At 40.9% G+C, this 27,706-nt stretch overlaps 1 protein-coding gene and 1 long non-coding RNA gene across 3 annotated transcripts; one reads left to right on the forward strand and one right to left on the reverse strand.

Moving 5' to 3' along the window:
- LOC121714060 (NUAK family SNF1-like kinase 1) lies at nt 1-27,588 on the reverse strand. 2 transcript variants are annotated; one of them, XM_042099214.1, is made up of 7 exons: nt 27,058-27,588; nt 3,399-3,519; nt 3,059-3,210; nt 1,563-1,628; nt 1,343-1,462; nt 978-1,110; nt 1-793 (listed from the first exon to the last, which is right to left on the reverse strand). In XM_042099214.1, the coding sequence occupies exons 1-7, from the start codon at nt 27,058-27,060 to the stop codon at nt 84-86; spliced, it is 1,305 nt and encodes a 434-aa protein (XP_041955148.1). In that variant the 5' UTR covers nt 27,061-27,588; the 3' UTR covers nt 1-83. The 2 variants fall into 2 exon arrangements, with proteins under 2 accessions (XP_041955148.1, XP_041955147.1); XM_042099213.1 differs by lacking the exon at nt 27,058-27,588 and adding an exon at nt 5,661-6,561.
- Nucleotides 144-5,730, forward strand: LOC121714062. The gene is made up of 3 exons (XR_006033016.1): nt 144-231; nt 2,621-2,709; nt 4,326-5,730. It is a non-coding gene; the product is annotated as an uncharacterized LOC121714062 (long non-coding RNA).
- Nucleotides 27,589-27,706: the final 118 nt, after the last annotated feature.

Genomic DNA, 27,706 nt, shown 5'->3' on the forward strand with positions numbered 1-27,706 from the left:
TTTCAATTCAAACATTTTTTAATCAATTAACAGACAGCAAGAAAAGTGAGTGATGGTCAGAGTATGAGAGACATGCTCTATCCTTATCTCTCTAGTTCCTCTTCCTGGGCGTTCTCCATGTCCCTCTGCTGACTGTTCCTGAGTTCTGGGTCTGGATCCCACTCTAAGGATTCTGGGAACGATGCTGGAGGTGAAGAGGGTGGTGTCATCACTGTTGGCTTTGCACCAGAGGTGAATTTGCCGTTGCGTTTGAGAATACCTTTCCTCCTCCTACCTTCCTCTGCTCTCCCCTGTCCTTCCCCTCTGTAGGCAGCTTTACCACTTGGGGGAGCAGAGATGTCAGCTGATCCAGCCTGCTTTTCTGAAGGAGCACTTTGGGCTGCTCTCTCATACTGTTTCTTCAGGATGCCTTTCTTGGGCATTTTGGCTGCTTGGCAGTGAGCTGGAGAGACTGCTGGGCTGAGAGAGATGGGGCTTCGTGGAGAAGAGAGAGGCTTATCCAGTCGGGATTTCCTGGGTAGGGTGGAGCATGGAGGCTGGCTCGTAGGCCGTTTCGGGGGGAAGGTAAGCCTGAGGTGTGGCTCAGACGGTAGACGTTTGGATGTGGTGTAACCCTTGGCAGAGGGCGACGGATCATGGTCCCACCCGGAGTGTTTTACACACCAGGCAGGTGGGCAGTCACAAATGGAAACGTCAAAGCCCCAGTTTACCCACCAGTGATTGGCTACGTCTTCCACAGTTGCCCTATCTTCCACCCTCACGGTTAGCATCCAGCCAATCAGAGCACAGGCATCTGTGGAAGACCAACTGGTTTCATTACAATAACAACTCCCTGGTAATTATGAAACCTTGTCAGAGAACAACCATATTGGCTAAATTTAAGCACTGCAGAAGTACGAAAATTGTGGAATTAACTAAGTAAATAAGACCAACCTGTAAGTACACACTAGTGTAGTGTAGTTTGTGTGTCTGTGTACCTGATGGAGGCTGAGGTCTACGGAAGCGACCCTGTCTGATCTGTTCTGTCAGGCCACTGTAGCTCGCTCCATCAAACGGCATTGATCCGTGGACCAAAGCATAGAGCAATACCCCCAGTGCCCAGCAGTCCACCTTTCCATTCAGAATACATTACATAACGCAAATGCAGTTAATGTCAAACAATTGAAATACAAATATAATCAATTAAATGGTTACAATTATCTGCAAATCTGTAAATAAATTACATCTTTAGTTCACATGATCAAGTATGCATGTAATCTCCATTTCACTTATATGTTGCCTTGTTAACAAAGCCCACTTATATTGACTACATTCACATTCACAAATTAGCTGGAAAACACACCTCAGGGCCTTGATAGGGCACTCCATTGATGATCTCCGGGGAGGCATAGAGCGGACTGCCACAGAAGGTGTCCAGCATTCTCCCTCTCTCATAGTGATTAGACAGGCCAAAGTCAACCAGCTGCCAGAAAACCATCACATCATCAGACCTCACAAAATCAAAAAAAAAATCTGACATAATCCATGTCAAACACATGGACACTGGTAATATTCCAGCTCACCTTTACATTCAGGTTTTGGTCTAGTAGGATGTTTTCAAGTTTGAGGTCTCGATGAACCACACCATTCTGGAAGGGTTTCAGAATACTATGAGTATATGTGTGCAGCTGCAGTCTCTGTAATGTTAAATGGCTATACTGTTTCAGCTCAGTTGTATCTGGATTTTATAGTGGTATTTTAGTGACTTTACCACTTGTTTTATAGACAATTATATAGCAATAATATTTTTTTTCTACAGTGTTCTGTTATGTATTGATAAAGAAACATAGCATTGTAGGTGGGTTGAAGCATGGGAACTTTGTGAAATCTGGGGGTGAAAACTCACTGTAATTCTCTAACCTGAAGTGTTCTGAACAGCTGCCGAGTCAACTTTTCATCCGTAATTGAGATTAAGAGATTTTCTAGATTTGAATGTTTTTACTGGCGTGAATGTGTAAAAGTAACACTGGAATGTGCATGGCAAAGCCTCATTAGCAATGAATTTGAATCAGTGGCTTTGGGTTTGCACAAGAGCTCATTTATGTGTCTGTGTCCTCATGCATTAGCCACATACCTGGCTATGGATAAATGTCTGAGTCTATCATGTATCATATAGGCTATCATACAACCTGCACATCAGCAGTCTCCCCTGCTTCTGGGTTAGCATACAGTTCAGTTTTTAAAGCCAGTTTGGATGACAAGTAAATCAAATAGATGTGTGTTGATGAACTTCTAGGTTCGAGGTCAGCCAGCTGTTTCCCACGCTTCTCCTAAGAGGTTCATTAGCACTGCACTATAGTTGTGCACCATTGAGTATTCTGGGTATTAAGACCATTAGGGACATTCAGTTACAAAGACAGTGTTTACTGTCATGTCTGTGGAGATTTAGCTCACCTAGAGACTATACTCAAATACTGTATACAAATACAAATACTGTATGGACAAATACACGTATACTGTATATGAAATGTCTGTTTCTTCAGAGCAGAAGATACTGTAGATCACTGCTACAGGTCTGGAGGTGGCAGAAACATTTGTTTGCTGTAATAAACATGCTAAATTTGTCTTTATAAATTTCCAGGCAGAAGTGTGCTAACCTTTAAACCTCTGGTAAGCCACCCTGACTCCAAGAAGGTCCGATCCAGAGGGAAATTGCCTACCGATTCCGAGGTAGGATTTAAACTGAATTATGAACCACAGGTCAAGTGCAACCAAAGCATAACTCGAGGCCTGTTTTGTAGGTCTTGAGAATGTTTGTGAATTGGCACCAAGTTGGCTAGGTTAAAAACGCCAACAGACGCGTTAATCACACAGAGGCCAATAGAATGGGTTGTCTCCAAATAGGCTCCAAATACTTCATGTATTCCTACATGGTTGTTTAGCTCTATATTAATCCAATGAAATAGATGTACTTTTTTGGAAGTAATCTGTTGGAATACATGGTCATCTTGATTTGTGTGAGTGTGTGTGCGTGTGTGTGCATGTGCGTGCGTGTGTGCGTGTGCATGTGTGTGAGTACCTTGTGACAATAATGAACTGCAGAGGTGATCTGTCTGAAGAAGTTCCGGGCCTCTATCTCACTCAGTCGTTGTCTCTGCTGGATGTAGTCATACAACTCTCCCCCACTGGCATACTCCATCACCATCACTATCTTCTCACGGCACTCAAACACTACACAATGCACGCACATACACCACACACACACACACCACACACAGTGATGGTGAAGAACATGGTAAGTAATTGAGCTGAACGTTTGTACATGTGAATGCGTGTGTGTGTGTGTGTGTGTGTGTGTGTGTGTGCATTTGTGTGTATGTTTGTCCCTGTGTGAGTTTGTGACTGCATGTTAGGCTCACCCTCATGCATTCGTATGATATTTGGATGGGTGAGGAGAGACACAATCTCAATCTCTCTCTGAATGTGGACTCTGTCCAGATCATCACTTATGCGTACCTTCCTTATGGATTTAATGGCCACCTGTGAAACACACACACACACACACAAAATGAAGGGTATAATTGCCATCAGAAGTACAGGTTTTCACACCTCTGTCATACACATGTAGACACTCTTCCCAAGCTTACACCATATGCTTTAGTAATGCAGGTAAAAAATCAAGTGTTTGGAACCTGTTCCCTTGACCTACTTACTTACTTGGTATTCTGTATGAATGGGTGCATGAGTCTGTGTGTGTGTGTGTGTGTGATTGATTGTGTGTGTGTGTGTGTATCTACAGTAGTTAAACGTCTGGCATTCCACAGCCCGGCCCTTTGGCCCACAACCTCTCGCACCAATAAGCCTGTTTAGCCAATAAGACACTCTGACCATTGTTTCTCCTGATGGTGTGTGTGTGTGTGTGTAGATCTATGCGTCTGTCAGCCCTTGTGTGTTTGTTTCGGTCAGTAATAGAGGATCAACTCTTATCAAAGCTGTCTAGTGCTTTTATCAAACAGTGATCATGAGCTTCAACTGCTTAACGCAGCATATGTTTAAAAGAGTGTGTTTGTGTGTGTGTGCGCATGTGTGTTGTGTGTCTATGTGTGTCTGTGTGTCCCAGCATCTGCACGACCCACTAACGATCACCCCACCCATCCACCCCCCCGCCTGGCCTTCCGTCTCATGCCACCGCTGGCCGATCCATCTGGCAGCTTGTCAAAAATCTTGTGACCCCAATCTGGAGTCAGACGCTCAGCCTCCCCTCCCCTTCTCCACCACCCCCCCCACCCCCTCGCCTGCTTGCCCTGCTCACGCGTGCCAAATCTATATGTTTGTTTTGTTTGAAGGAATCCCTGGCACGCTAAACTCCTGGCAAATCAGGACCACCTCGCCTTCACCCAGAGATGACTGGCAGACAGTCGGGGGTGGGGGTGGGGGGGGGCACTCAGATTATCCCGAATAAAGCCATATTTGTTTCGGTGAAAAAGCCTCCAAAAGAGGATGGAGCGCCGACGAGAGGGCGATGGATAGCGCTTTGTTTTTGAGTTGAAAACAAAACAAGCCTAAAGACTTTGAGGAATTGAAATACTCTACACACACACATAAAAAGCTGCCCACCTGAGGGTCTTTTTCTGGATGTAAGGTGTAAGACACAGTGATACAGTGTTTCTTAGGAGGCTAGGGTGATTAGTCTAGTGCCCAATTCTAGTGCCCACTGTAACAAAAGAGATTATAGCTGATTATTATTCCAATAAATATGACTTAAATTCTCTCCTGTGGAGAACAAAAGACCCCAGATGGTTCCACATGCACAGACACCATTTATCCCACATTAATGCAGCATATAATCCTCTATATAAAATATGCATAAAATGCTCACAGCTGTGGATAAACAACTACTGTCTGATCCTTTGGTTACCCAGGTGCCAAAGACGTCTGACTTGCCATACAGAAATGCTGAACTTTTTTCCATCCGTTTCAGAAGAATTCAGCTTACTGTGAACTCGCTCTTAAAAGTGCAATATCAGAGTTCAGTGCCGTGCCGATGATGCTTTCTCATAAAGTTGGATTTCGTTAGTCAAGAAATAGAAATGTATTGAGAAATGTTTTATTTGTAAATATTTAATTAGATATTGTGGTATTAATTTGTGCAGAATGCCATGACCCCTTATATTCGCTACCTGTGTGCATAGACTTACACACACACACACACACACACAAAGAAAGGCATAGAAGCATTGCTGTTTGCAATTTTTTGCAGACATATTCTTTCAGGGGATTCTAAGGTTAGAGGTTTGGGCTCTTAAGAGAACAAGTGCAGTCATTACAGAGCTTTTTCACAAATGTTTGTGAAAGATTAAATTACTGTAACCATGAACCATATCAATATACAAACATACAACTGTAGGATACCCTCAGATTTAGCTGTCATTTCATGCTTGCACACATTATGTCTAAGACAGTGATTAAACTAGTATTTTATTCGGAGAGAATACACTTCATCTTATTGTCAATATCACTGTGACTATAGGCCTATATTGACAATCAAAACTCGATGAAAGATTAAAGACTACAAAAATCGCCATCAGTGGAAACATAGGCTAATGCTCATGTCATTATGAACCTGTTGGGCTATAACGATTAGGTTACTTTGAAGACAAAATGTCGTTTTTTTCTCTTACCGTTATTCCGCTCTTTCTCTCTACAGCTCTCTTCACTTTCCCATACGTGCCTTTGCCAAGCGTCTCCAGAACTTCGTACCGGCGTTTTAGGCTGTGCTTGTGCTGATGTCTCTTCACCGTCAACGGTGGCCAGCCCTCACTTCTATCGTGCTGTAAGTCCGTGTCCGTGCTTTCACGGCAATGGGTATTTACCGGCTTGGCTGTTCCCATGAGCTCCGCGAATTTAAAGCACTCGTGCGCGTTCCGTTCCCCGCTGTCGCCAGTGTCTTCCCGGACCATTCTCGGATGCGCCTCTGGATTGTCAAAATGACCCATTCCGCTGTTTTTGCACAAAATATGTTCCTATTTGATGTAAATCATTACGCATAAATTATACGGATTTGGTCTTTTTTATTCTGCAATTTCTGGTTGCACTCTCGCAACAGCACCGTCAAATGTCACATTCAAACCGGTCAAAGTATAGTAGGCCTGTTGAGGACAGCTTAGACTATAGCCTGCTACGAGAGAAACTTGACCCTGAAGCCAGTGATTCAACTCTATCCGTCTCCCGCATGTTCTCTGGACAGCTCCAGCAAGTGATGCTCTGGCACAAACCGGTGGGAGGGGCACTGCTGGTTGTCATAACAACGAACGCACACCTCTCTCACATCATTCTAGGCCTAAGCTACTAAGGCCAAAGAGCAGAGAAGGTATAGAGAGAACTTGAACTTGGAGTTTTCTCAGAAATAACGCATAACACATACTATGATTATATCACAGACTATATTTTACTATTTTTCCCACTTCCAAAGTATTAATGTGACTTGTGGGCTTTAAAAGGCTTAACTCAGGAGAGCAGCCTTATTGTCTCATTAACAATTAATCTAATGATGCATTATAAATAAATAATTCTCATTTCTAATTAATCAAAAATAAATGAGTCACCAAGAAGATAAGGGTTTGCATGGGCCATATGTTGCTCCGATCACTTAGCTGCAATATACTAGTATAGGCCTACATGCACTAGTAAGCTATTTGGACACAGTGCTCTTTTGGTTGCATAACATATGTGCTATATAAATAAAAAAGACTTACTGACTTACTAACTCATAGCCTATCTTGAATGTAGATTATAACCTTGTGAATGTTTAAATGTCAACAATATGCATTCTATTTACTTTGCATTGTGTATTTGTGTGTATGTTTGTGTGCATGCTTTCAGTTGGGTGTAAATGCATCAAGTGTGTGTCTGTCTTTCTGTTGGTTCTTTATTAGACCACTCCATTCATCTGCATAGTGGTGAATAGCCCATCTGAGCATGTGCCTCTTCTTAGGATAACTGTTCCTCCATTCACAAAAGAATCAGGACCTTATGGCACATGGGCATTCTTAGAATTCTCTTGTTACATTCTTCAAGTTTTCCTTTTATTAAGTTGCAAATGCACAGTCTCTGTTTGAATTGGGTCATTTATGAATGGGCTCCCTTGCAAGCACAAATCTATTTCTATTAAGTTATGTTATATTGGTACATGCCATGGATGAACCTGTGCTGGTTTTATCTAGGTTGGAATACTATTAAGTAAATAAACAAAGGGACAAAGAGAAGCACAGATGAAGCAATGTTATTGGTTGTTTTTTTGTCACAAATTTGTAGTTGTATACTGACACTGTTGAAACAGCAGACTGACATTGTGTTTTAGAGAATCCTTGAATCCTAGGGTATAAAATATGTTGGAACATATTTGGTAAAAGGTTTAAGTTCTTGTGAACATTTTTAGCCTGAAAATAAAAGTTTAGTCATCTTTAAAAATAAACAAAAAGAAGCTGACTCACTGTGCCTCACACCTGTCACAGTAAAAATATCTGCCTGACTGGCCCTGGATGTTATCACACTTGAACACATGACAGCAGCTTTCATGCAAATAACTTCTCCTGAAACCTGTCTGTGTGCTTTGTTTGTTTTTCACATTCACATTAATGTATTTATGTCACTTTCTTTGCACTGTCAGTAATCCCACCCCACACTGAAAAGTATTGAACATCATGTCAAGTACTGCCTACTTCCTTTGTCTCAGTGTCTCCGTTTGACTGTACTTGACTGACTGTGCATTCATGTTGCCTGTTATCCGAAGTCTTCTTCTTCTTCTTCTTCTTCTTCATATTACAGTGCATGAAAATGCACTGTTCTGTTATCCGAAGTCTTCTTCTTCTTCTTTTTATTATTATTATTATTACAATGCATGAAAATGCACTGTACTGTTCTTCCTAGGCAACAACTTCTTATTATTATTCCACTTACCACTTTTTCCGTACGCAATTTCTCTTAAACAGTTTAACTTAGAAACTTCATTCAAACTTTGTAACGTAGGTCTTCAAATGGACCAAGCTGCTATGTCTTTTCAACTTTTAAACTTTTATACTCTAAAATCCCCATAGACTTAACATTGCCGATTGTGACATCATAATACGGCCATTAAGCAATTAGAATCCTATGCCAAGTGTTCAGGCCACCTGCAGCCTCAGGCTTTAAGCATACAATCTGGGTCAATTAAGACTACACATCCTATTCAACTGTTTCCTCTGCCCAAAACTGTTTCAAAATAAAAGTCCTCACTACAATAATCCACTGTTAAACAATTTAACCCATTAAACTACTGAACTTTTTACATTCAACTTTTAAACGGTCTATCTATTAAACTAGCTGTCTATCAACAACTTTTAAACTATCTACATTCAACTTTTAAACTTTTAAACTATATACATTCAACTTTTAAACAGTCTACTTTTAAACTATCATTAAACTATCTATCTATTAAACTAGCTGTCTATCAACAACGTTTAACTTGTCATCAACTATGTCAACACTTGTCATCAACTATGACTCCTACCCACTGTAGTTAGTTAGCATTGTTAGCATAGTTAGCGTTTTTAGCAAAACTGCTAGAAAACATTAGCTAGGTTAGCTAAATAGCATGGTTAGCATTGTTAGCATATTAGCATAGTTAACATTTTTAGCAAAACTGCTAGAAAACATTAGTTAAGTTAGATAAGTAGCATGGTTAGCGCATGTTATTATGACCGCCGCGCAGCGATTCCCGGGACACTGAAAGACCGGGGTAGACGAAACTTGGTGGGCATGTAACCCCATATAGATAGCATGGAACCATCGTTTTTCGTTTTGATCTGTAGCCCCCCCCCGCTGGACTGCACCCCCCGAAAGGAGGGTAGGGCAGACACAGTTTTCTGTGAATATCTCGAGAACCGTAAGGTTTAGGAGGACCATTTTTTTTTGTATGTTGATCTCAAGGGGCCATGTCAACCCATTCCATAACCACTCATTTCATGTATAACGCCACCTAGTTAAACACAAAAAAGTAAAAATGAGATGTTAGGTCGCAGGTATCTGTGACCTAACATAGTCACGAAATTGGAAGTGTAGGATCATTATGACACCCTCTGAATGCACGCCAAGCTTCGTGGAATTCCGTTCATGGGGGGCCACACAATAAATTAATTTATGTTACTATACACCAACTGGCCTGTAGGGCCGTAGGGCCTAGGAGGTCCACCTTTTTTTGTATGTTGGTCTTAAGGGGGCATGTCAACCCACCCCATTACCACTTATTTCATGTATAGCGCCACCTAGTTAAAAATTAAAAAGCAAAAAATTAGGCGTTTTCATCACAATATCTCTGGCTGACATGGTCAAAACTGCACGAAATTAAAAGTGTAGGATCATTATGACACCCTCCGAATGCATGCCAAGTTTGGTGAACTTTCGTTCATGGGGGGCCTTACAATAAAATAATTTATGTGTACATTTAGTGACCGTACACCAACAAGGATTCCCGGGACACTGAAAGACCGGGGTACACGAAACTTGGTGGGCATGTAACCCCACATGGATAGCATGGAACCATCGTTTTTCGTTTTGATCTGTAGCCCCCCGCTGTACTGGACCCCCCGAAAGGAGGGTAGGGCAGACACAGTTTTCTGTTAATATCTGGAGAACCGTAGGGCCTAGGATGACCAATTTTTTCCGTATGTTTGCCTCCAGGGGTCATGTTAACCCATTACATGTGCACACATGTGCATAAACAGATACACACGCACACACATTCACAGTAATCATACGTATGACACATACTAACACAGTAGACATATGTACGCATGCATGCACATACGCAGGCAAACACACAAGCATGCACACACACACACACACACACACACACACACACACACACATACATAAACATAAACGTGTACACGCACACATGCACACAATTCAAGAATTTCTCAGAATTGTGAACAGGCAAGATGGGGGTGGGGTTGTATAAAATGAATTTTACATGTGAAATCTATGAACTAATCATGTTTTGGTACTTGTTGTCTAGCAGATACCAGTGAGAATTGAGTGTGGATAGTGCAATTTAGTGAGACAGTTAGAATCATATAGGCCTTTCAGCGTGATTTATTTTTGTGGAAAAAATGTGCTGGACTGGGCGGCGGTCATATTTTGTACCGCTCTGCGGTACATCTAGTTACTGCTAGCATAGTTAGCATATTTAGCAAAACTGCTAGAAACCATTAGCTAAGTTAGCTATGTTACATAGTTAGCATGTTAGCATAGTTAACATTTTTAGCAAAACTGCTAGAAAACATTAGCTTAGTTAGCTAAGTAGCATGGTTAGCATTGTTAGCATTTTAGCAAAACTACTAGAAAACATTAGCTAAGTTACTTAAGTAGCATGGTTAACATTGTTAGCATTTTAGCAAAACTGCTAGAAAACATTAGTTAAGTTAGCTAAGTAGCATGGTTAACATTGTTACCATAGTTAAAATTGTTAGCATAACTGCTAGCAAACATTAGAGCCATTCCAACTTTTAGTTATCGTCAAATATCTACCTATACACAGCCATTAAACTATTTGAATATCAACATTCATTAAACTTTCAGTCTGTCAACAACTTATAAACTATTTACATTCAACTTTTAAACAGTCTACTCTTAAACTATCATTAAACTATCTATCTATTAAACTAGCTGTCTATCAACAACTTTTAAACTATCTACATTCAACTTTTAAACGGTCTACTTGTAAACTATCATTAAACTATTTATCTATTAAACTAGCTGTCTATCAACAACTTTTAAACTATACATTCAACTTTTAAGCAGTCTACTTTTAACCTACCATTAAACCATCTATCTATTAAACTAGCTGTCTATCAACAACTTTTAAACTTTCTACATTCAACGGTCTACTTTTAAACTATCAACTTTTATTAAGCTATGCAACCACCATGTCTATCCTAGCATCACCGTAGTAACCATCTCTGTATTATCTATTTTAACTATACATGATATTTTACATCACAACTTTTGCATTTTCATGCACTGGTAATTCCTTGGAATTGCATTTCTAGTTATTCTTCCCACCAAATTTCTGCGTCTAATTCAGCTTCAACCATTTAACATAGAAACTTCGTTCAAACTTTGTAACGTAGGTCTTGAAAAGGACACTTGAGGAATGTATTTTTCACTTTTGTAAACTTTATACTTTTTGAGATATTAATAAAAACAAGCTTATTTGCACTTTGCATTGGCACTATGACATCACAATGGGCTAATTAACTTGATTTGCACCTGTATCAACTTCCAGCTGCTTAACTATGACCCATCAAAGGGCCAGTTAAACTGATTGCACCTGTATCAACTGCTTTCTGCTCAACTAGGCCAACTCTCTCTGTGTCTCTCCATTCTACAAAGATATAAGGCACATTCCATCCAACTTTCTATCCATTCATCCTCTTCAAACTATTCACCATTCAACTTTTAAACTATCTGTCTCAGGCTTTAAGCATACAATCTGGCTCTCTTAAGACTACAGATTCTGTTGAACTATTTCCTCTGCCCACAACTGTTTCATAATAAATGTCCTCACTACAATAATTCATTATTAAATTATTTAATTATTTAAACATATAAAATTATTTATACTCAACTATTTAACTGTTCAGCCATTTCAACTGTCAGTTGTTATCAACTATGACTCCAGCCAACTGTTTCCTCTGCCCACAACTGTTTCCAAATAAAAGTTTGTTTTGTATTTTATGTTAATATACAGTTTTGCATTTTCATGCACTGGTAATTTCCTCAAAATTACATTTTCTAGTTTGATATAACAATCTGAAGGCTTTTGGACACCAAATCCATTATTTAATCCCATCAAAAAAAAAAAAATGCTCATTCACTGACACTGCACCCATGCAAAAATTGCAGTAAATCAAACCTATACCAAAAACTTTTACGACAGGCAAAAGTTTCAGATATAAATATGATTGCCACAAGGTGACATATTTAATTTTGTGCAGACTTATTACAGCTAAAACTTAACAAGTGTATTTCTACAGCACTTCTTCCTTTTATGAAATTTCATATGGTTGTGCCTTCAATGATTTAAATTTTCAGATGAAGATTTAGATGAATTCTTCTTTGAAGCATATCAGCAGAGAGATTACATTTTACAGGTGCTGTAGGTGGCTGTAGCTGTTCTGGGTCATCTTATAAAATGAGATTGCAGTGACTTCATACACACATTTACTGCATTCAGACCATTTCCTCCCAAATTATGTTTTTCCATCTAAAACTTTATGGGTCTGTTATGGTGTCTGTCTTCCTTGAAGCTTGCTTTGAAATACTGTCAGTGACAGACAGTGAATTGGAGGTGTGCCTTTTTTTCTCTGCCTTTATTGGTTTGTGTCGATGACACTTGACTGTTCAAGTCATTTGTGATTGCACTAGATGTTATAAGGCCTACCACTTATTCTCTGAAGCCGGAGCTTAAATTATTATTATTCAATTTGTGACAATAATCTAATATTTAGCCAATATTTAGTGATTGATCATTTTCTATACTCTATTATTTCAAAACATTTACTAAATGCAGCTATTAAGGACATATGCTATAATTTGCAGTGGTATAGTGCTGCAGTCGATGTTATGTTTCCTGTGGATCTTATTCCTATTTTTTTTTATATATATATATAGTTTTATTTTATTTACAAAGAAAGGAATTTAAGACTGCAGAAGCTATGTAATTGGCTAGCCCTTTAAATGGGAAAAATTGCAATGAGACAAAGACAATGCATCACTGAACAAACATGATTGCTTTTTCTACCATTATACAGTTTACATTAGATTACATTACACATATTTTTATATGGTCCTCGTTGACACAAAATGTTCAAATCAATCAAATGTTCTATTTAGGGATTCTTACTTTAATATTAAAGGCATTTTTTTTTATTTGAAGTAACACGCTTTTTGACACCTGCGGTCTGTGTCGATATGAACTTTGGTGCATGCAAGCCTGCTAGGCTAGCTCTCTTGTAATGCCACTTTGTATCACGTACCAACGCTCCCACTAACGTAATAAAACACCAACGTAATAAAAATCTGTGCATGTATCATGACATTTTTGTATCATTTCATTTTTTAAATCTCAGAAACTTATTTAAATCAATCCATTATGGTGTTTTGGCAGGGTTATGGTGCACATTCATGCATTATTCTGACAATGATAAGCAACTTCACAACAATTGTTTTTGTTTAGTTCCATTATTTTTCGCTAAGATTCTTTATCATATGACAAAGCTCTGCGTAAAAACCTTCTTCAGCAAATCTGAAAGACAGGAAGTCAGTACTCTGTGGTGGCCAATTTATCAGTGGAGATGATTCTTCATCCTCCCTGATCCACTCTTTCACAGTTTGAGGCAGATGACTCCTGGCATTGTCATCCTGACTTTTGAGACATCCTGAAAAATATTCCAGGATGCCAATGTTATCTATGACATTCCATGCTTACCATGACTATCCATCAGGCTGGGTAGGGAGATTGATGAGTTCACTCTCTGGTGTTCAATTGTTGTTTGGTTCACATGTCAATGAATGAATGACATCATCCAGAATTCATATCTCAATTGAGATTAAGAGTGGGTCTCAAAAGACTACATTGACTTACAACGTCCAGGGCATGAGCAGTGACATTAAACTTAAATTGATGCATTAAACATTAAACATATTGGTAACACTTTACTTGACAGTATCGACATAAGAGTGACATGACACTGTCATGAACACATGACACTGCCATGACACATGAAACCTAACTCTAACATCTAACTCTTATGTCGACCATGTCAACATGATTTGATCAGACATGTGTTACTGTTGTTACTGTCCATTTCCTTAGTACCAGCTATGATCCATAGCCTACATTTTATTGGGGAAATGATGGTGATACTGTGTGACAGCTATATTTCTGTAGAAAATAATGATGACTCTCGTGTTAAAATGTTTTAATGACTTATTATATTTCTAGGTATGCTGTATAACATGTAAATAAAAGCACAATGTCATGCATCTGCAAATCTCAAAAGTAAAGATAAGGAGATATGAGGAAGAAAGTCTATTGATGAGGGTATGCTGTATAACATGTAAATAAAAGCACAATGTCATGCATCTGCAAATCTCAAAAGTAAAGATAAGGAGATATGAGGAAGAAAGTCTATTGATGAGGAGGTATGAGGAGGAAACCATATTTAAACATGACCCATAAACCCCACTGTCTTCTCTAGGCCTGAGCTCATTTAACCTGTGATCAGACCAATTAAAATAACCAAAATTGTTATCATTGCACAGTTAAAAGCTGAGCAACAATGATGGTATGGGGATGCATTAGTGTCAATGGCATTGACAGTTTAGGAAAGGCACAAATAATACAGAATAATACAACATTCAGAAAACATAATTTTTAGGGCAGGCCTAGAATATTTCAGGAAAACATTGTCAAACTGCATTCTTCACATGACAACCGCATGGCTCCATAGTGGAAGAGTCCAGGTGCTAAAATGATCAGCCATTAATAGTACCCACTGTACAAGCATCAGGGGTGTGATTCTTACATTTTTAAACGGAATTCCGTTTTTTTTTTTGTGGGGGGGGGGGGGGGGGGGTCTGTCGGTCAGAGGTAGGCTATATTTCTGTATAACACAGGCCATTGTTATAACAGGCCGCTGACATTGACGACGGGTTTTGTGCTTCACATTTTTCCGAATATCACGCCGCTTCTAGTGTATTTCGTTTACTAGTAGATTTAATTGAAAGTGAAAGTAGACGTGACGTGTTGATCAGCTGCATTCTGAAGAATGCTTGATAAGTTCAGTGTGTGTGGCGAACTAGTTTCTCAGCAGAAGCAATGAAACAAAGGTCAACAAATTGATTTAAAGACATCATGTATGAAGTTTTTTCTCATTTTGGCTTTGCATCGGGTTCGCTTTTAGGAAGCTGCGTGTAAGCTGTGCTTGAAGTTAGCTGTGACGGACTAGCCTAACCTTACAGGTTTTCATAGTTTTAACACACAAAGCCTGTCTACCTTAGGCCTACTACATTGTTTAGTTTACCTTGTCATTTACGCGTTTTTCCAGCCGTTCACCTCCGTGAACCTTGCGCCCCTTGTCTAAAACATTTTTCAGGATGCCATCTCACCATGAGAACGTAACGTTATGGTGACGGTGCTAAGAGATCAAAGCTTTGGCATACTTATAGTAAAACTCTTGCACATCATATTGAGCTGAATATTTAGTGGAAATAGCGTACTGTAGCATTGTGCTGATAGATAAAAAGTCGCCAATTTAAAGGCGCAGTCCGCATTTTAATCTTAGCTCTCCATTTAGTGTGTGCACTTTTAAAACTAGTGTTGTAGCCGGTTAGCCTACACAATCCTGGTGCAGTTAAAACAGAGCCTACCATTTATTTTAGGAGGAGAGGTGTAGGACCTAAGCCTGTTTGAGTTGTGATTCACTCGGATCTTTCACCCGTATCTTTAAATTAACCCATGAGTCGCGAGTCTCTAGTATCATTAACTCGGATCAGTTGAGTCCTACTACAATTCAATCTAAAACGATAAACAGCGCCACACACAAACCTCTTGCAACATTAGCTAGCCTACTAGTCCTAGCCCTAGCCATCGTAGCTGCCAAAAATGTAACAATTTCGTAGGCAATCACAACTCCACTAATCAACTCAAGCGACTGAGTGAGCAGGCAGTCCGAGATAACTGGTTAACTTCCTGCAGAGCCGGAAACATTGCGGACTCGCAGACCATGGGACTTGGAGCTGCTGAGTAGCAATCCGGGTTAGTCGGATCAGCCGGCCGGTTCGGCTACGTTGAGTACGAGTCAGTCGAATCAGCCTACGTTGTCATGATGGATCTGTAGACGAGCTAGTAGGCTAGCTCCTCCTCAAGGTGAAAAGCAATTCCACAACAAAAGCCATTCTTTCACTTCTGAAATAACATTCAATGTTCTGCATGTAGCCTAGACATAATTAGATTTGGTGTATAGATGTAGCATATTAAAATGCAATTAGGTCGTGCAGACAGTCCAAACTGCACGCTCATGGAGCTGCTTGAGTAGGCTAGCCTACCTGGGTCAGTCGGATCAGCAGGGCGGGCCGGTTCCGTTATGTTGTTATGAGTGCGAGTCAGCCGAAACAGCCGGCTACGTTGTTATGAGTGGATTTGTAGACGAGCGAGTAACTCCTCGTCAAGGTGAAAAGAAAATGACAAAAGCCATGCTTTCACTTCTAAAATAACATATGCTCTGCACGCATAGCCTACTTTAAAATGCAATTAGGTCGGGAAGACAGTCCGAAACATTGCAAGCTCTGTATGGAGCTGCTTGAGTAGGCTAGCCTACCTGGGTCAGTCGGATCAGCTGGGCGGGCCGGTTCTCTTTCGGTCGACTCGTTCGACACAGACTGTGACTCTAGGGGATATAGCGCCCTCGCGCGATCGCTCTTGAAGCCCTTTAAAAACGCCTATTGGCTGAGTGAGCTATCAACCATAGGCCCGTCTATAAATTACCGTGACCGCTCACTCATCTTCACATTTTAGCTCTTCAAGACTCACTGAAGCCACTTGACAGAGTTATACCACGCCGACTAGATTCGAGTTGATTCCGCTATCCCGGCTTAACTGTTTCATAGGGGAAGAGGTTCTCAACCCCGCGAAGCGTCGAGATATTCGGATTCTTACTCCAAAAAAAATAAATAAAAGATCTTAGTGAGCTTCGCTTGCAAGGAACTAGCCTCACATACAGGCGGTTCTGGAACTTGGCCGCTTTGGCTAGCCTCATCTCCGAACTTTTCCTATTCGCCTGCCTTGTTGGGGAAAGCCGCACCTGCTCGCTGCCCCCACATCGGGTTTGGCTAACTTACTCTACCTCGTGTCTTTAGCCTCTTCTACGGACACGTGGTCACGTTCCTCGACCTGCACTATGCGTCCTGCTGCGGCACGTCCCAAACGTCGACCTTGCCCCAACGCATGCGGCCAGTCTATCGAGAGGAAAGATCACCATACCGTTTGCGTCTCTTGCTTGGATCTCCAGCATGCCCAAGAGGCCCTGGTAAACCCTCAGGGATGCGCTGCCTGTTCTCGCTTTGGGCTCGGAACTCTGCAGCAACGCTTCGAAGGCTTTGGACTAACCCTCGAACCTCCGGTCTTGGACCCTGTACTCTCCGAGCTGATCATGAGCGAGGACGACGAGCCACAGGTCCTTAGCTGGACTGAACCTGCCGAAGACCACCCGCAGCCGGCCCCCTCCCTGGCCCCAGTTGTGGATGCGGCGGACGGATCATCGGTTTTCGACGAGCCTGTCTCCACCGAACAGCACACCACAGCCAGCAAGCTGTTTTTGGAAACTTGCCAACGCGCAGCCCAGCGTCTCGGCATCGGCACGGGTTAGCAATAGGCTCGACGGTAATTTCCTCCCGCCCCCAGCGGCAGCACCTAGACCCTCGGTCCCCCCCTTCCAGGACTGTTTGGACGATGTGGTGAAAACGTGGAACAAACCCTACTCCAACAGGGTTGTTATCGCTGGTTTCGGGGCTCTGACTGAGATGGAGGGCGCGGCAGAAAGGGGCCTATCGGACTGCCCCAGAGCCGAGCAGTCGTTGGCATCTTACTTAGCCCCTGACGCTAACATGGGCCTGACTGCATCCTCACAGTTACCGCACCGAAGTTTACCTCCCAACAACTGGAGAAAACTTTCAAAGTCCTCGGACAGGCTGCCCGTATAGAATCCAATCTTACTGCTTCTTGCCTACGTCGCCGAGCTGCAGGCAGAGGTCGGAGCAGCAATCGACGAAGGCAAGCCCATAAAGGACCTGTGGGCCGAGATTCGCACGGCAATGGACTTCGTCGTGAGATCCACTCACTGCTCGAACCAGGCCATAGGGCGGGCGATGGGTTTGACGGTGGTAGCCCAGAGGCATCTTTGGCTCAACCTGTCGAAAATTCTGGATAAGGACCGGCACGTTTTTCTGGGTGCCCCGGTGGATCCGAGTGGTTTATTCGGCTCTGCCGTTTAGGCGATGCAGATTCGATGCGAGTCAAAAAAGAAAGAGAACGAGGCTTTCAGCTACCTTTTCCCTCGCAAACTGGCTCCGTCGTCCACGCAGTCCGTGCAACGCCCTCACCCGGCCCAGCTGCCGATGGCTAAACCTGCCCGTCAGTGGCCCACTGGTAAACGAACCCAGGCAACGGTGGCTCGCCCTGCTCAGCCACCACCGCATCACACAGTGGTCCAGGGCGCGTGGGCACGTCGACCCACCATTCAGCTCGACGCGGACATGCTCGGATAATAGAGTTTGTATGAGTTTTTTGCGGCCCAATATAGCGTTTGTACCTAAAGTGCCTATGTCTTAGCGTTGCAGCTGTCGTCTTTTTATCCCCCTCCATTTTCCTCGGAGGAGCAGGAGAGATTGCATTCTCTCTGCCCGGTTCGTGCATTACGCTTGTATTTGACCAAGACTGCATCTTTCAGGCGTAGTGACCAACTGTTTGTGTGCTTTGCGACGGGGTCTAAGGGGCGCGCACTGTCGATACAGAGGCTATCTCATTGGATTGTTGAGGCTATTGCACTGGCCTACCGGGCCTCAGGGAACGACCCTCCTGTTGTCAGGGCTTATTCTACCAGAGGTATGGCCGCGTCCTGGGCCACGTTTCGGGGTGTGCCTCTCCAGGCTAGTTGTGTGGCTGCGGGCTGGGCCTCGCCGCATACGTTTGTGAAGCACTATCGCCTCGATGTCACAGCGTCTACTGTGGCGCACGCTGTGTTTGAGGCTGGAGCGTCTAGGCCCACGGCTCTGAGCATCAGGGGCGTTGTTAAAACTCCCATAGAGTCACAGTCTGTGTCGAACGAGTCGACCGAAAGAGAACGAAAGGCTATTTCATAGCCGCGGTTCTCTGAGGGAGATAAGTGAGACACAGACTTGCGTCCCCCCTTCTGCTTGCTCGTCTTTCAGAGCTGGTCAATGTGAAGATGAGTGAGCGGTCACGGTAATTTATAGGCGGGCGGGGCGCCTATGATTGACAGCTCACTCAGCCAATAGGCGTTTTTAAAGGTCTTCAAGAGCGGTCGCGCGAGGGCGCTATATCCCATAGAGTCACAATCTGTGTCTCACTTATCTCCCTCAGAGAACCGCAGCTATGAAATAGCCTTTCGTTACGTTATGTTGTTATGAGTGCGAGTCAGCCGGCTACGTTGTCGTGGATCTGTAGACAAGCAAGTAACTCCTCGTCAAGGTGAAAAGCAAATCCTCAACAAAAGCCATTCTTTCACTTATAACATACAATGTTCTGCACGTAGGCATAGCCTACTTTAAAATGCAATTAGGTCGCAAAGACAGTCCGAAACATTGCAAGCTCTTCTTGGAGCTGCTTGAGTAGGCTAGCCTACCCGGGTCAGTCGGATAAGCTGGGCCGGTTACGTGCATTATGAGTGCGAGTCAGTCGAATCAGCCGGCTACGTTGTCATGAGTAGATCTGTAGACCAGCGAGTAGCATAGTTTCTACTCGTGTCAAGGTGATAATAAAAAAATAGGCCGAATGAGAATAATAGTAGTAATAGTAGTAGTAGTAATAATAATAATAATAATAATAATAATTTATTCACTGGAGGGCATTTCTACTTTCCTGTTTCTATGTCTACATTGAAAGCCAATTGCTTAGGCTACACTAGGTTAAGACAATAAATAAACAGTCACAGTACAGAACAGTGGCTCAAATTGCTTTCTTTCCCGTGAGTGGGTGGAGGTTTTGATGCTATTATATTAGCCTATTTTATATTATATTATATGATATGATATTAGGCTACCTAACAGTATAGCTATTATTAATAATAATATTAGTTGCCTAGTATTAGCAGCCTATTAATACGTTATTAGAATATATTCCTAGTAGCCTACTATTAGTATATAGTAGTGGTAATAAACATTGTAGCAGAGTAGCATTAGACCTAGGCAATCTGTTCTATTGTTAACAAAACAACAACAAATAATTAATTATTATAATATAGGCTACCCTCTCTGTCAATAAGATCAATTAATTCAAATAGGTTTCTTTAGACTTACTTGACAACATGTTTTCAGGTAGTGTCATAAAGCCCTTCCCCCCTTCTCTTTTGCAATATATCTGGCTGTTTGACCCTCTGCCCTGTGGCTGCACGGAAAGCTACATGAGTGAAGTTGCCGCGGTAATGTACTTGACCGGCCCCCTTGACCCCTTACCCCCAACAGGCTTATCTGATTGGGGGTCCCCATCCCCCACCTATTGTCCCCAACCCCCAAGTCAAAAAACACCTCAAAGAGAAGTGACAAGAAAAGTGAGAGTGGTGTCAAGACAATTTGGAGGTTAATTTCAAGAAGTCTCTGAACATGAGCACCAGTCAAGTTGCAATCTCTTCAGCAGTAATATCAGTAGGCCTACCACATGATTCACTATTTTGTACGTAGGCCCAGAGGACTGTTAGGTGGTAACAGTGACCTTAATCAGATTGTTGTAGGCTGATAGTTATATCAGTTATAAGAATCTAGTTGTCAACAATTGTTACCATCTAAACCAATCTCATGACCATAAAGCTTTGCAAGCATTCCAAAGAAGGGAATTCAAGACTGCAGAAACTATGTAATAGGCTAGCCCTTTAAATAGGAATAATTGCCATGAGACAGTGCATCACTGAACAAACATGATTGCTTGTTTACAGTACACTGGATAACATTACACCCTTGAGGAGCAAATTAAGTCCTATATGGTGTTATTGTGTATTGTTATATGGTCCTCATTGACACAAAATGGTCAAATCAAATACATTTTCAAACCAATGGATTCCTTTCAATAATGCTGTTTTTTGTTTTTTATTTGAAGTAAAAACATTTTTGATGTGAAGTCCAAAACACCTGCGCTCTGACATCAACCAAAGGTAATAACTTGCATGCAAACCTGGTAGCACCAGGCCAGCTCTCTTGTAATGGCACTTTGTATCACATGTCTAGCACCCACCAATGTAATAACTTTCCACCAATGTAATAAGCCACCAACGTAATAAAAAATCTGCACGTATACCCAACAATGAAATATTGTTTCCTACCAACGTAATAAACCACCAACATAATACAAATCTGCATGTTTTAAATGTAATAGGCCTAATCCTGCCAATGTAACAGTGATCACCATCTACAGTAAACCAATCTCATGACCATGAAGCTTTTCACCCTCTTTTCACCCAGCTTTGTTTCCTCCGTCCCTTTTCAAAATTGTAATAACCTCACCCACTGTTTTGTTATTTTTTTTCCATTAGTAAACAATATAAGTAATTTGCATGAATAAGCAATTGGGTGAATTTAAAGGGATACTTCACCGATTTGCTTTAAGCTTTGTATCATTAGAAACCCGGTAGTATTTTTGAATGATCGTACTTCCCTCCCTCATTTTCCCCTGAGACGAGAGATATCTGTATTTCTTGCCTGAAAAAATTCCACAGATGACGCAGAAAGGATTTTTTGGCCAGAGACTGGAGACTCCATTGCTAGTTCCGCATGTTTTCAGCCCACCTATAGGGGGATGGGACCTCTTAAGCACTTGCTCTGCAGAAAAAGCTGAGAAGTAACAACGATGGCGGAAGGTAGTTTTTATAGTTAAGTTTTTATAGTAAGTTATATAGCGGAAGGGGATTTTCAAGATCTGGTGTTCGAATCCAATGATCATATGTGTAACAGAGCACCATAGCTTTGCACCACACATGGACAGGGGGTCCTGGAAACCTATTTCAGAATCCCGAAGGCGAGATACTGGGGAAAGGCAATCATCTTGTTTTGCCTGCCTATGTTGTTCCCAACGGACAGTCCCGCGGCTGTCAAGAAACTGTTAACAAGAAAATAATAAGTTTGACATTGTTCATATATTTCTTTTTTAATTAAAAATTCAAATTCATGTTGGTTGTAGTTTATTTTCTAGTTTTCAGTGTTGATCCATTAGAGTACGTAACCTTTTAGAGAAATAGTGATTTCAATTGGGGAAAAAGGTTGACTACATAATGTTTCATTCCTCCCTCCTGGTCCGGATGATTGAAACAGGCATGAGGGACAAAATAAACATCCAGTTTAAGCTATGTAAATGTCCTACAACTTCAATATTTTACAACATATCCTAAATGGTTGTTACTTAACATCAGAAGTCATCTCTACCTGTAGATGCGAGTGTTTATGCAATGCGATGCAGTCGGCAACAGTAGACTATGCAACACCTCCACTGAATCTGAGTCGATTTATCAGGTCTTTGAAGCCAGTCTATGTGAAAATGTAGCGCATCATTCGTGTGATCTGTGTTTAGCAAGTTTGTGGCAAATCGAAGTTTTTCGATGATGAAAAGTCTTACCTCACTATCCAAAATGTTCGCCATGACTAGAAGCTACCACTCAGAAATAAACAGTTCATGGCTATGTACCGTACGGATTAGCATACATTGTTATGGTAACAAAAGAAAACAAAACAAAAGAAACTGGGAAACTATTACGAAAGACCTGATAAATCGACTCAGATTCAGTGGAGGGGGGGCGGGGGACAGAGCATGATTGACAGGTGACAGTACAACCTAAACACCAAAGTCCAAAGTAAAAGCGTTCGAATTAAATGGTGGCGCACGGAATTGCATGAGGCTGAAATATTAAGTCTCATTCAAAATTAAAACAACAGGGAAATGTAAATGTAATGTATGACTTCAAATTAATTCAACTTCTTATTCAATTGATTTCAAGTTTAACGTAATTAAAAATTCAAATGACATTGATTTAAACTTCAAATTAGATTACATTTATTGACCGTTGATAGATTTAAATTTGATACTTGGTGATTTGACTTACATGAAATTTTACTTTGTAATTTACTTTTTATTTAATTTTTGTTACTTTGACCTTTCATAGAAACCCCTTACAGAAATTTCAGGTTTCTAGCGAATAGTTGCTGCAAATTTCAAGGTCATATTTTCACATATACATGTAAACTCATTTGTTTCCCACAAATCACCCACAAGTTTGCTGCAAATCTGCCGCGAACATTTAACATTTGTAAGAGACAGTCACCTCACGTTGACTGAAGCACATTGACTGTGTGGTGTGTGTTAATGTGTGACAATGGATTGTGTGGGAAAACATGGATTTTGAGGGACAGGAGTTCCAGCCTTACTTTAGTTAACCAGTAGAGTAATCCTTTAGACATTGTTTCCCCTTATAGACCCTTTCAACTGCATCAAAAAACATGTGCGTGCCTAAGGCATTTCCGGTTGCACAGAAAACAACATTGAGCTAATGTTAACTTTGGGACAAACAGAAAATTAAAAAACAAGTTTTTAAGTAAATATTTTGTAGAGCATTAAACTAAGCTCTGATTCTTTTTCATTTCTGCATTGGTTTTGAACGTGTTAACATGAAACCCTCTAGGAACAGATTGGAAGGGTCTATATGAATAAGCAGATTTCCCTTATCTCTCAAGGCATGTTAGAAGAGGCAGTATTTACTTACCTATCTATGCAGGAATACACACACACACACATATACAAGCTCAACACCTGTGCACAAACATAAGTGTCTTTGGCAAACAACCTGGGATGACCCCACTGGTTGTTCATAAGTCAGGGAGTAGGAATTACAACCTCAGATTTGCACTCTTGTTAATGTGTGCCAGCAGAAGAGTGGAAGTAGGTCTAAGTGGAGTACTGTGTGTGCATGTCCATCCCACTGCTGATGTCACGAGCAAGTGGACCATTTAGTCAGGAGTCAGGACTGTCCTCTGTGTTTGTGACTCAGCAGTTCATATGTAATCCAACAATTATTCCATTGCATTAAGTGTGTGTGTGTGTGTGTGTGAGTGACAAGACAGCATGTCCATCCCACTGACATCACAAGCAAGTTTAGTCAGGACTGTCCTCTGTGTTTGTGACTCATATGTCATTGCATTAAGTGTGTTTGTGTGTGGGTGTGTGTGGTAGGGTGGGATGGGGGTGGGGGGGTATCAAGTGGGCATCTTCTTTGCCAGTGTTTCATTAGGCCCATAGATGGACACCTCCAGAGTCCATGTCTGACATCCCAAAGCCACTCCCCCTCCAAATGAAGTGCACATGTCAGGACAGACTGCAACAGATACACATCAAGCATTCTTGGGAGACTAATCTATGATGATAGTCAAATGCCAGTCCAGCTGAGTTCTTCAGGTATTAGTCCTATTAGCTGGTGGATCTACAGGCAGCCAATGTCAGGATGGTCAGTGAACCTCTGTAGCCCAAGTATTCACAGTGTGTCCCACACATATCGGTGTCCTGTCGGACCTTTGTTGCCATGTTTAAGCCGTCAATATTCCATATTTTCTGCCTCCACCTCTGTCTTTCTTCCACAACCAGATGACAGAGGTCTGACAATGCCAATGCCTTCTGATCAGGTAAATTCTCGATCATTGAGTATGGGAAACAATCACTGCCTGAGTGATGCAAAGCTGTCTTAAGTAAATGACCAAAGATCTTGGTGCATGGAGAGATTGCTGAGTAATGTCTGACATGGATCTGCCTGTAGTAAATGAATGGCAACCTTTTTTTAGATAGACTGGGCCTGAGCATTGAGATGAATTATTCATTTTCCAAGTGACATAATAAAAGTGGAGAAGAGTCATTGAGACCTTGTGTGACTTTTTATCAACAGCAATAAAGTAAACAGAGATGGATGTGCAGACAGACAAGTGTACCCAAGGGCAGACTGCTAGTAAAGAAGTGGTGAGGAAATAATGCCCCTTGAGCTTACACCATCAGACTTCTTTCTCATCTTTTGGCACAGCCAATGCCCCAGACCACTCAGCAATACCGACCCCAACATGCTGCGCACGCCAGTACTTTTCCACATAATCATCCAGTGACTAGCTAGCCCCACTGTTGAGCACCCTTGCACATCGTCACCTACTCCTGCACCATGCTCCTCTACACACACATGGGCCGTTCTGCAACTACGGGATTTTTTAAGTCCCCAGGATGAAAATGAGCATAAATTTCAAGATTTGTACTGAAATGTTTTTGAAATGTATGTGCAATGGTATGGTACACTTTGCAAAAAATAATAATCCCCAAAAAATGTGATTTAATAACATTTCCAAGTCATTTAATATGTCAAAACACCCCTTTTGGGTGTGTCCCTGGACTATAAAATCCATGATTAAACATTTTAAAAGGGCTTATTCAATGAATAAAAAATATTTTAAAAATGTATTCTATTTAAGAAAAATATTCTTTTAATCACACTAAAGTTCTTTTTTGCCTTTCAACATTATTTATAGTATTTTTTAATTAAAATGCACCTGTCCATAACTTTTGAGTCTTTACCGCAACACTTATGAAATGCCATAGAAAAACATAGTTTCTCAAGCCAAACAAATCTAGTTTCCATGGAAACAGAAGACTTCAGGAGACCACATTGGGCACATGGTTTGACCTTCCACAATCTGTGTCCCAAAATTTGGAGAAATCAAGGTAAAGATCATAACTCCCTATGTAGTAGTTATTGTGTGTCCTTACCGGGCAGCCTAGTTATTCTGTATTTTGCATTACATTTAAAAAATTAATTCATATTAAAATGTAACTAGTGTATATCAGATAGTGTGAGAAATAGCTAACCCAACAGACATTGCTAGGTGTCATTTTTCTGCAGTATTAGCTTAAATGTCCTTACCGCAGCATGTCTTTACCGCAGCACTTTTGCCAGGGAATGTACTTTCAGGATGGTTAGAATATATATGTTTAATTTTTTTAATGAAATTATTTGATAATAGATGACTGATAGACTAATATATATACATAATATTATTCTTGATATAAGTAAATAAGTTCAGTGCATTATATTAAAAGGTGTTTTTCTAACTTTTCTAATTTTCTACTTGTACTGCCAATATATCAACCAAAATAGTAATACATCACATTTGCTACCCTAGATGAAACCTAATTCAACAGAAAGATCAAGGAAAAGCAGAGAAAAAATGATGAACAACTCAGAAAAGCATAAAGAGTATCTGCAGAAGGAAAGAGAGCGTGACAAAAAAAAGAAAGGAAAGTGGACAACTGAAGACTGTCTCACAGATGACAAAGAAAGAGGTGAATCTGAAAATAAGACAGTGGAAAGTAAGTAAAAGAAACCAGAGGGCAAAACAGAAAGTAGTTGAGGCATCAGAGAAGTATGTAGCTACATTTTCATTAGAGATGGAGTGATCTTGGTAAACAACCCCATAATTACACAGAAATTTTAAATGAAATGGTTTTACCCTGTTTTTACTACTGTTTACTGTGTTGTGTTCAGTTCATACATCCTCATATGGGAGGAAACTATTCCTCATTTTGCTGTTAACACTAGTTTCCTTACACAATGTCATTAACGCAACAATGCATTAGCCAATTATAATAATAATTATATATTTTTTATTCATTGAAATATTTTTAAAAGTTATTGAACGTGTAATGTACATATTGCAGCAATATAATAAAAAATACATTTGTCTGACATTTGTATTAACCGTCTGATTTTTCTCCTGGTACACAGGAAATCCTAAAATGTTCTATTTTAACATGTTTTTTTTTTTTATTCATTGAGCATGATTAGAAATAAGAGTTGATTGCAGTGAATACAAAAGTGCTGAAATTGTGTAAACATTTTAAAAGAAAAATGCGTACATTTACTGTAATTTCTCTGTTGCGGTAAGGACATACCCCGAGAAGAAAAAAAAGAAAATCATTAAAAAAAAACATTTTAAAAACTAAAATCTTCACGACTTTTTCCAAATTTGTGTACTTACATGTTTCTATGACATGCTGTGATGGTTGAAATTAAAATTTATAAGGGTTTATTTTCCTCAGTTAGGGAATTCAAAAGTGCCCGTAGTTGCAGAAAGGCCCACATACATCAAACACACACTCACACTATGCTTCTCTATGCTATGCACACACTCACACACACCATGCTCCTCTACACACAAACACACACACATCCATACCATAGTCCTCTATGCACACATCAGGCCTTTGACTGACCCCTCTGGCTGAATGGCGGGGGAGGAAGCTGTCAGCAACCTGACTTAACAACATCTACCTCGCTTCTCTGGCCTGGCCTTGATTTTTTTATTTTACTTTTGATTTACCTGGCAATCACATTTTTCATCTCAGTTAATGAACTTTGGAACAGGCTAAACATTATTTGTTCTTTTATGATTGTTGTATAAGACAAAACCATTTGAAGATTAAAGGTCTGCACCTCACCCAGCAATCAGAACAGTGTCTTCAAAACACTTAAAACCTCGACCAGGTAGAAAACTTGAACCTCGACCAGGTAGAAAAAACAGTTTTTTCTTTTATTTTTATATGTACAAAGCCCCAATAGGGTGGAAGTCATAAAGGCATAAAGAATCATGCACACTGTGACACTCGTAAATGTAGTAAACAGTGGAAACATGATGAATGTTTTGTGAGTGTGTTTGTGTGTGTGTGTCCATGTGGTTGTGTGGGTGTGTGTATGTGTGCGCGTGCGTGTGTGTCTGGGAGGAGGACAGAGAGCGAGGTTAAAGCAACACCAAAGAACTTTTCCTCTGTCGCACGCACGCAATTTGTTTATCCAACGGCTTTGTAAACTAGATGTACCGCATAGCG

Source organism: Alosa sapidissima, chromosome 7 (genome assembly GCF_018492685.1).
Source record: "Alosa sapidissima isolate fAloSap1 chromosome 7, fAloSap1.pri, whole genome shotgun sequence".
Classification (NCBI taxonomy): Eukaryota; Metazoa; Chordata; class Actinopteri; order Clupeiformes; family Clupeidae; genus Alosa; species Alosa sapidissima.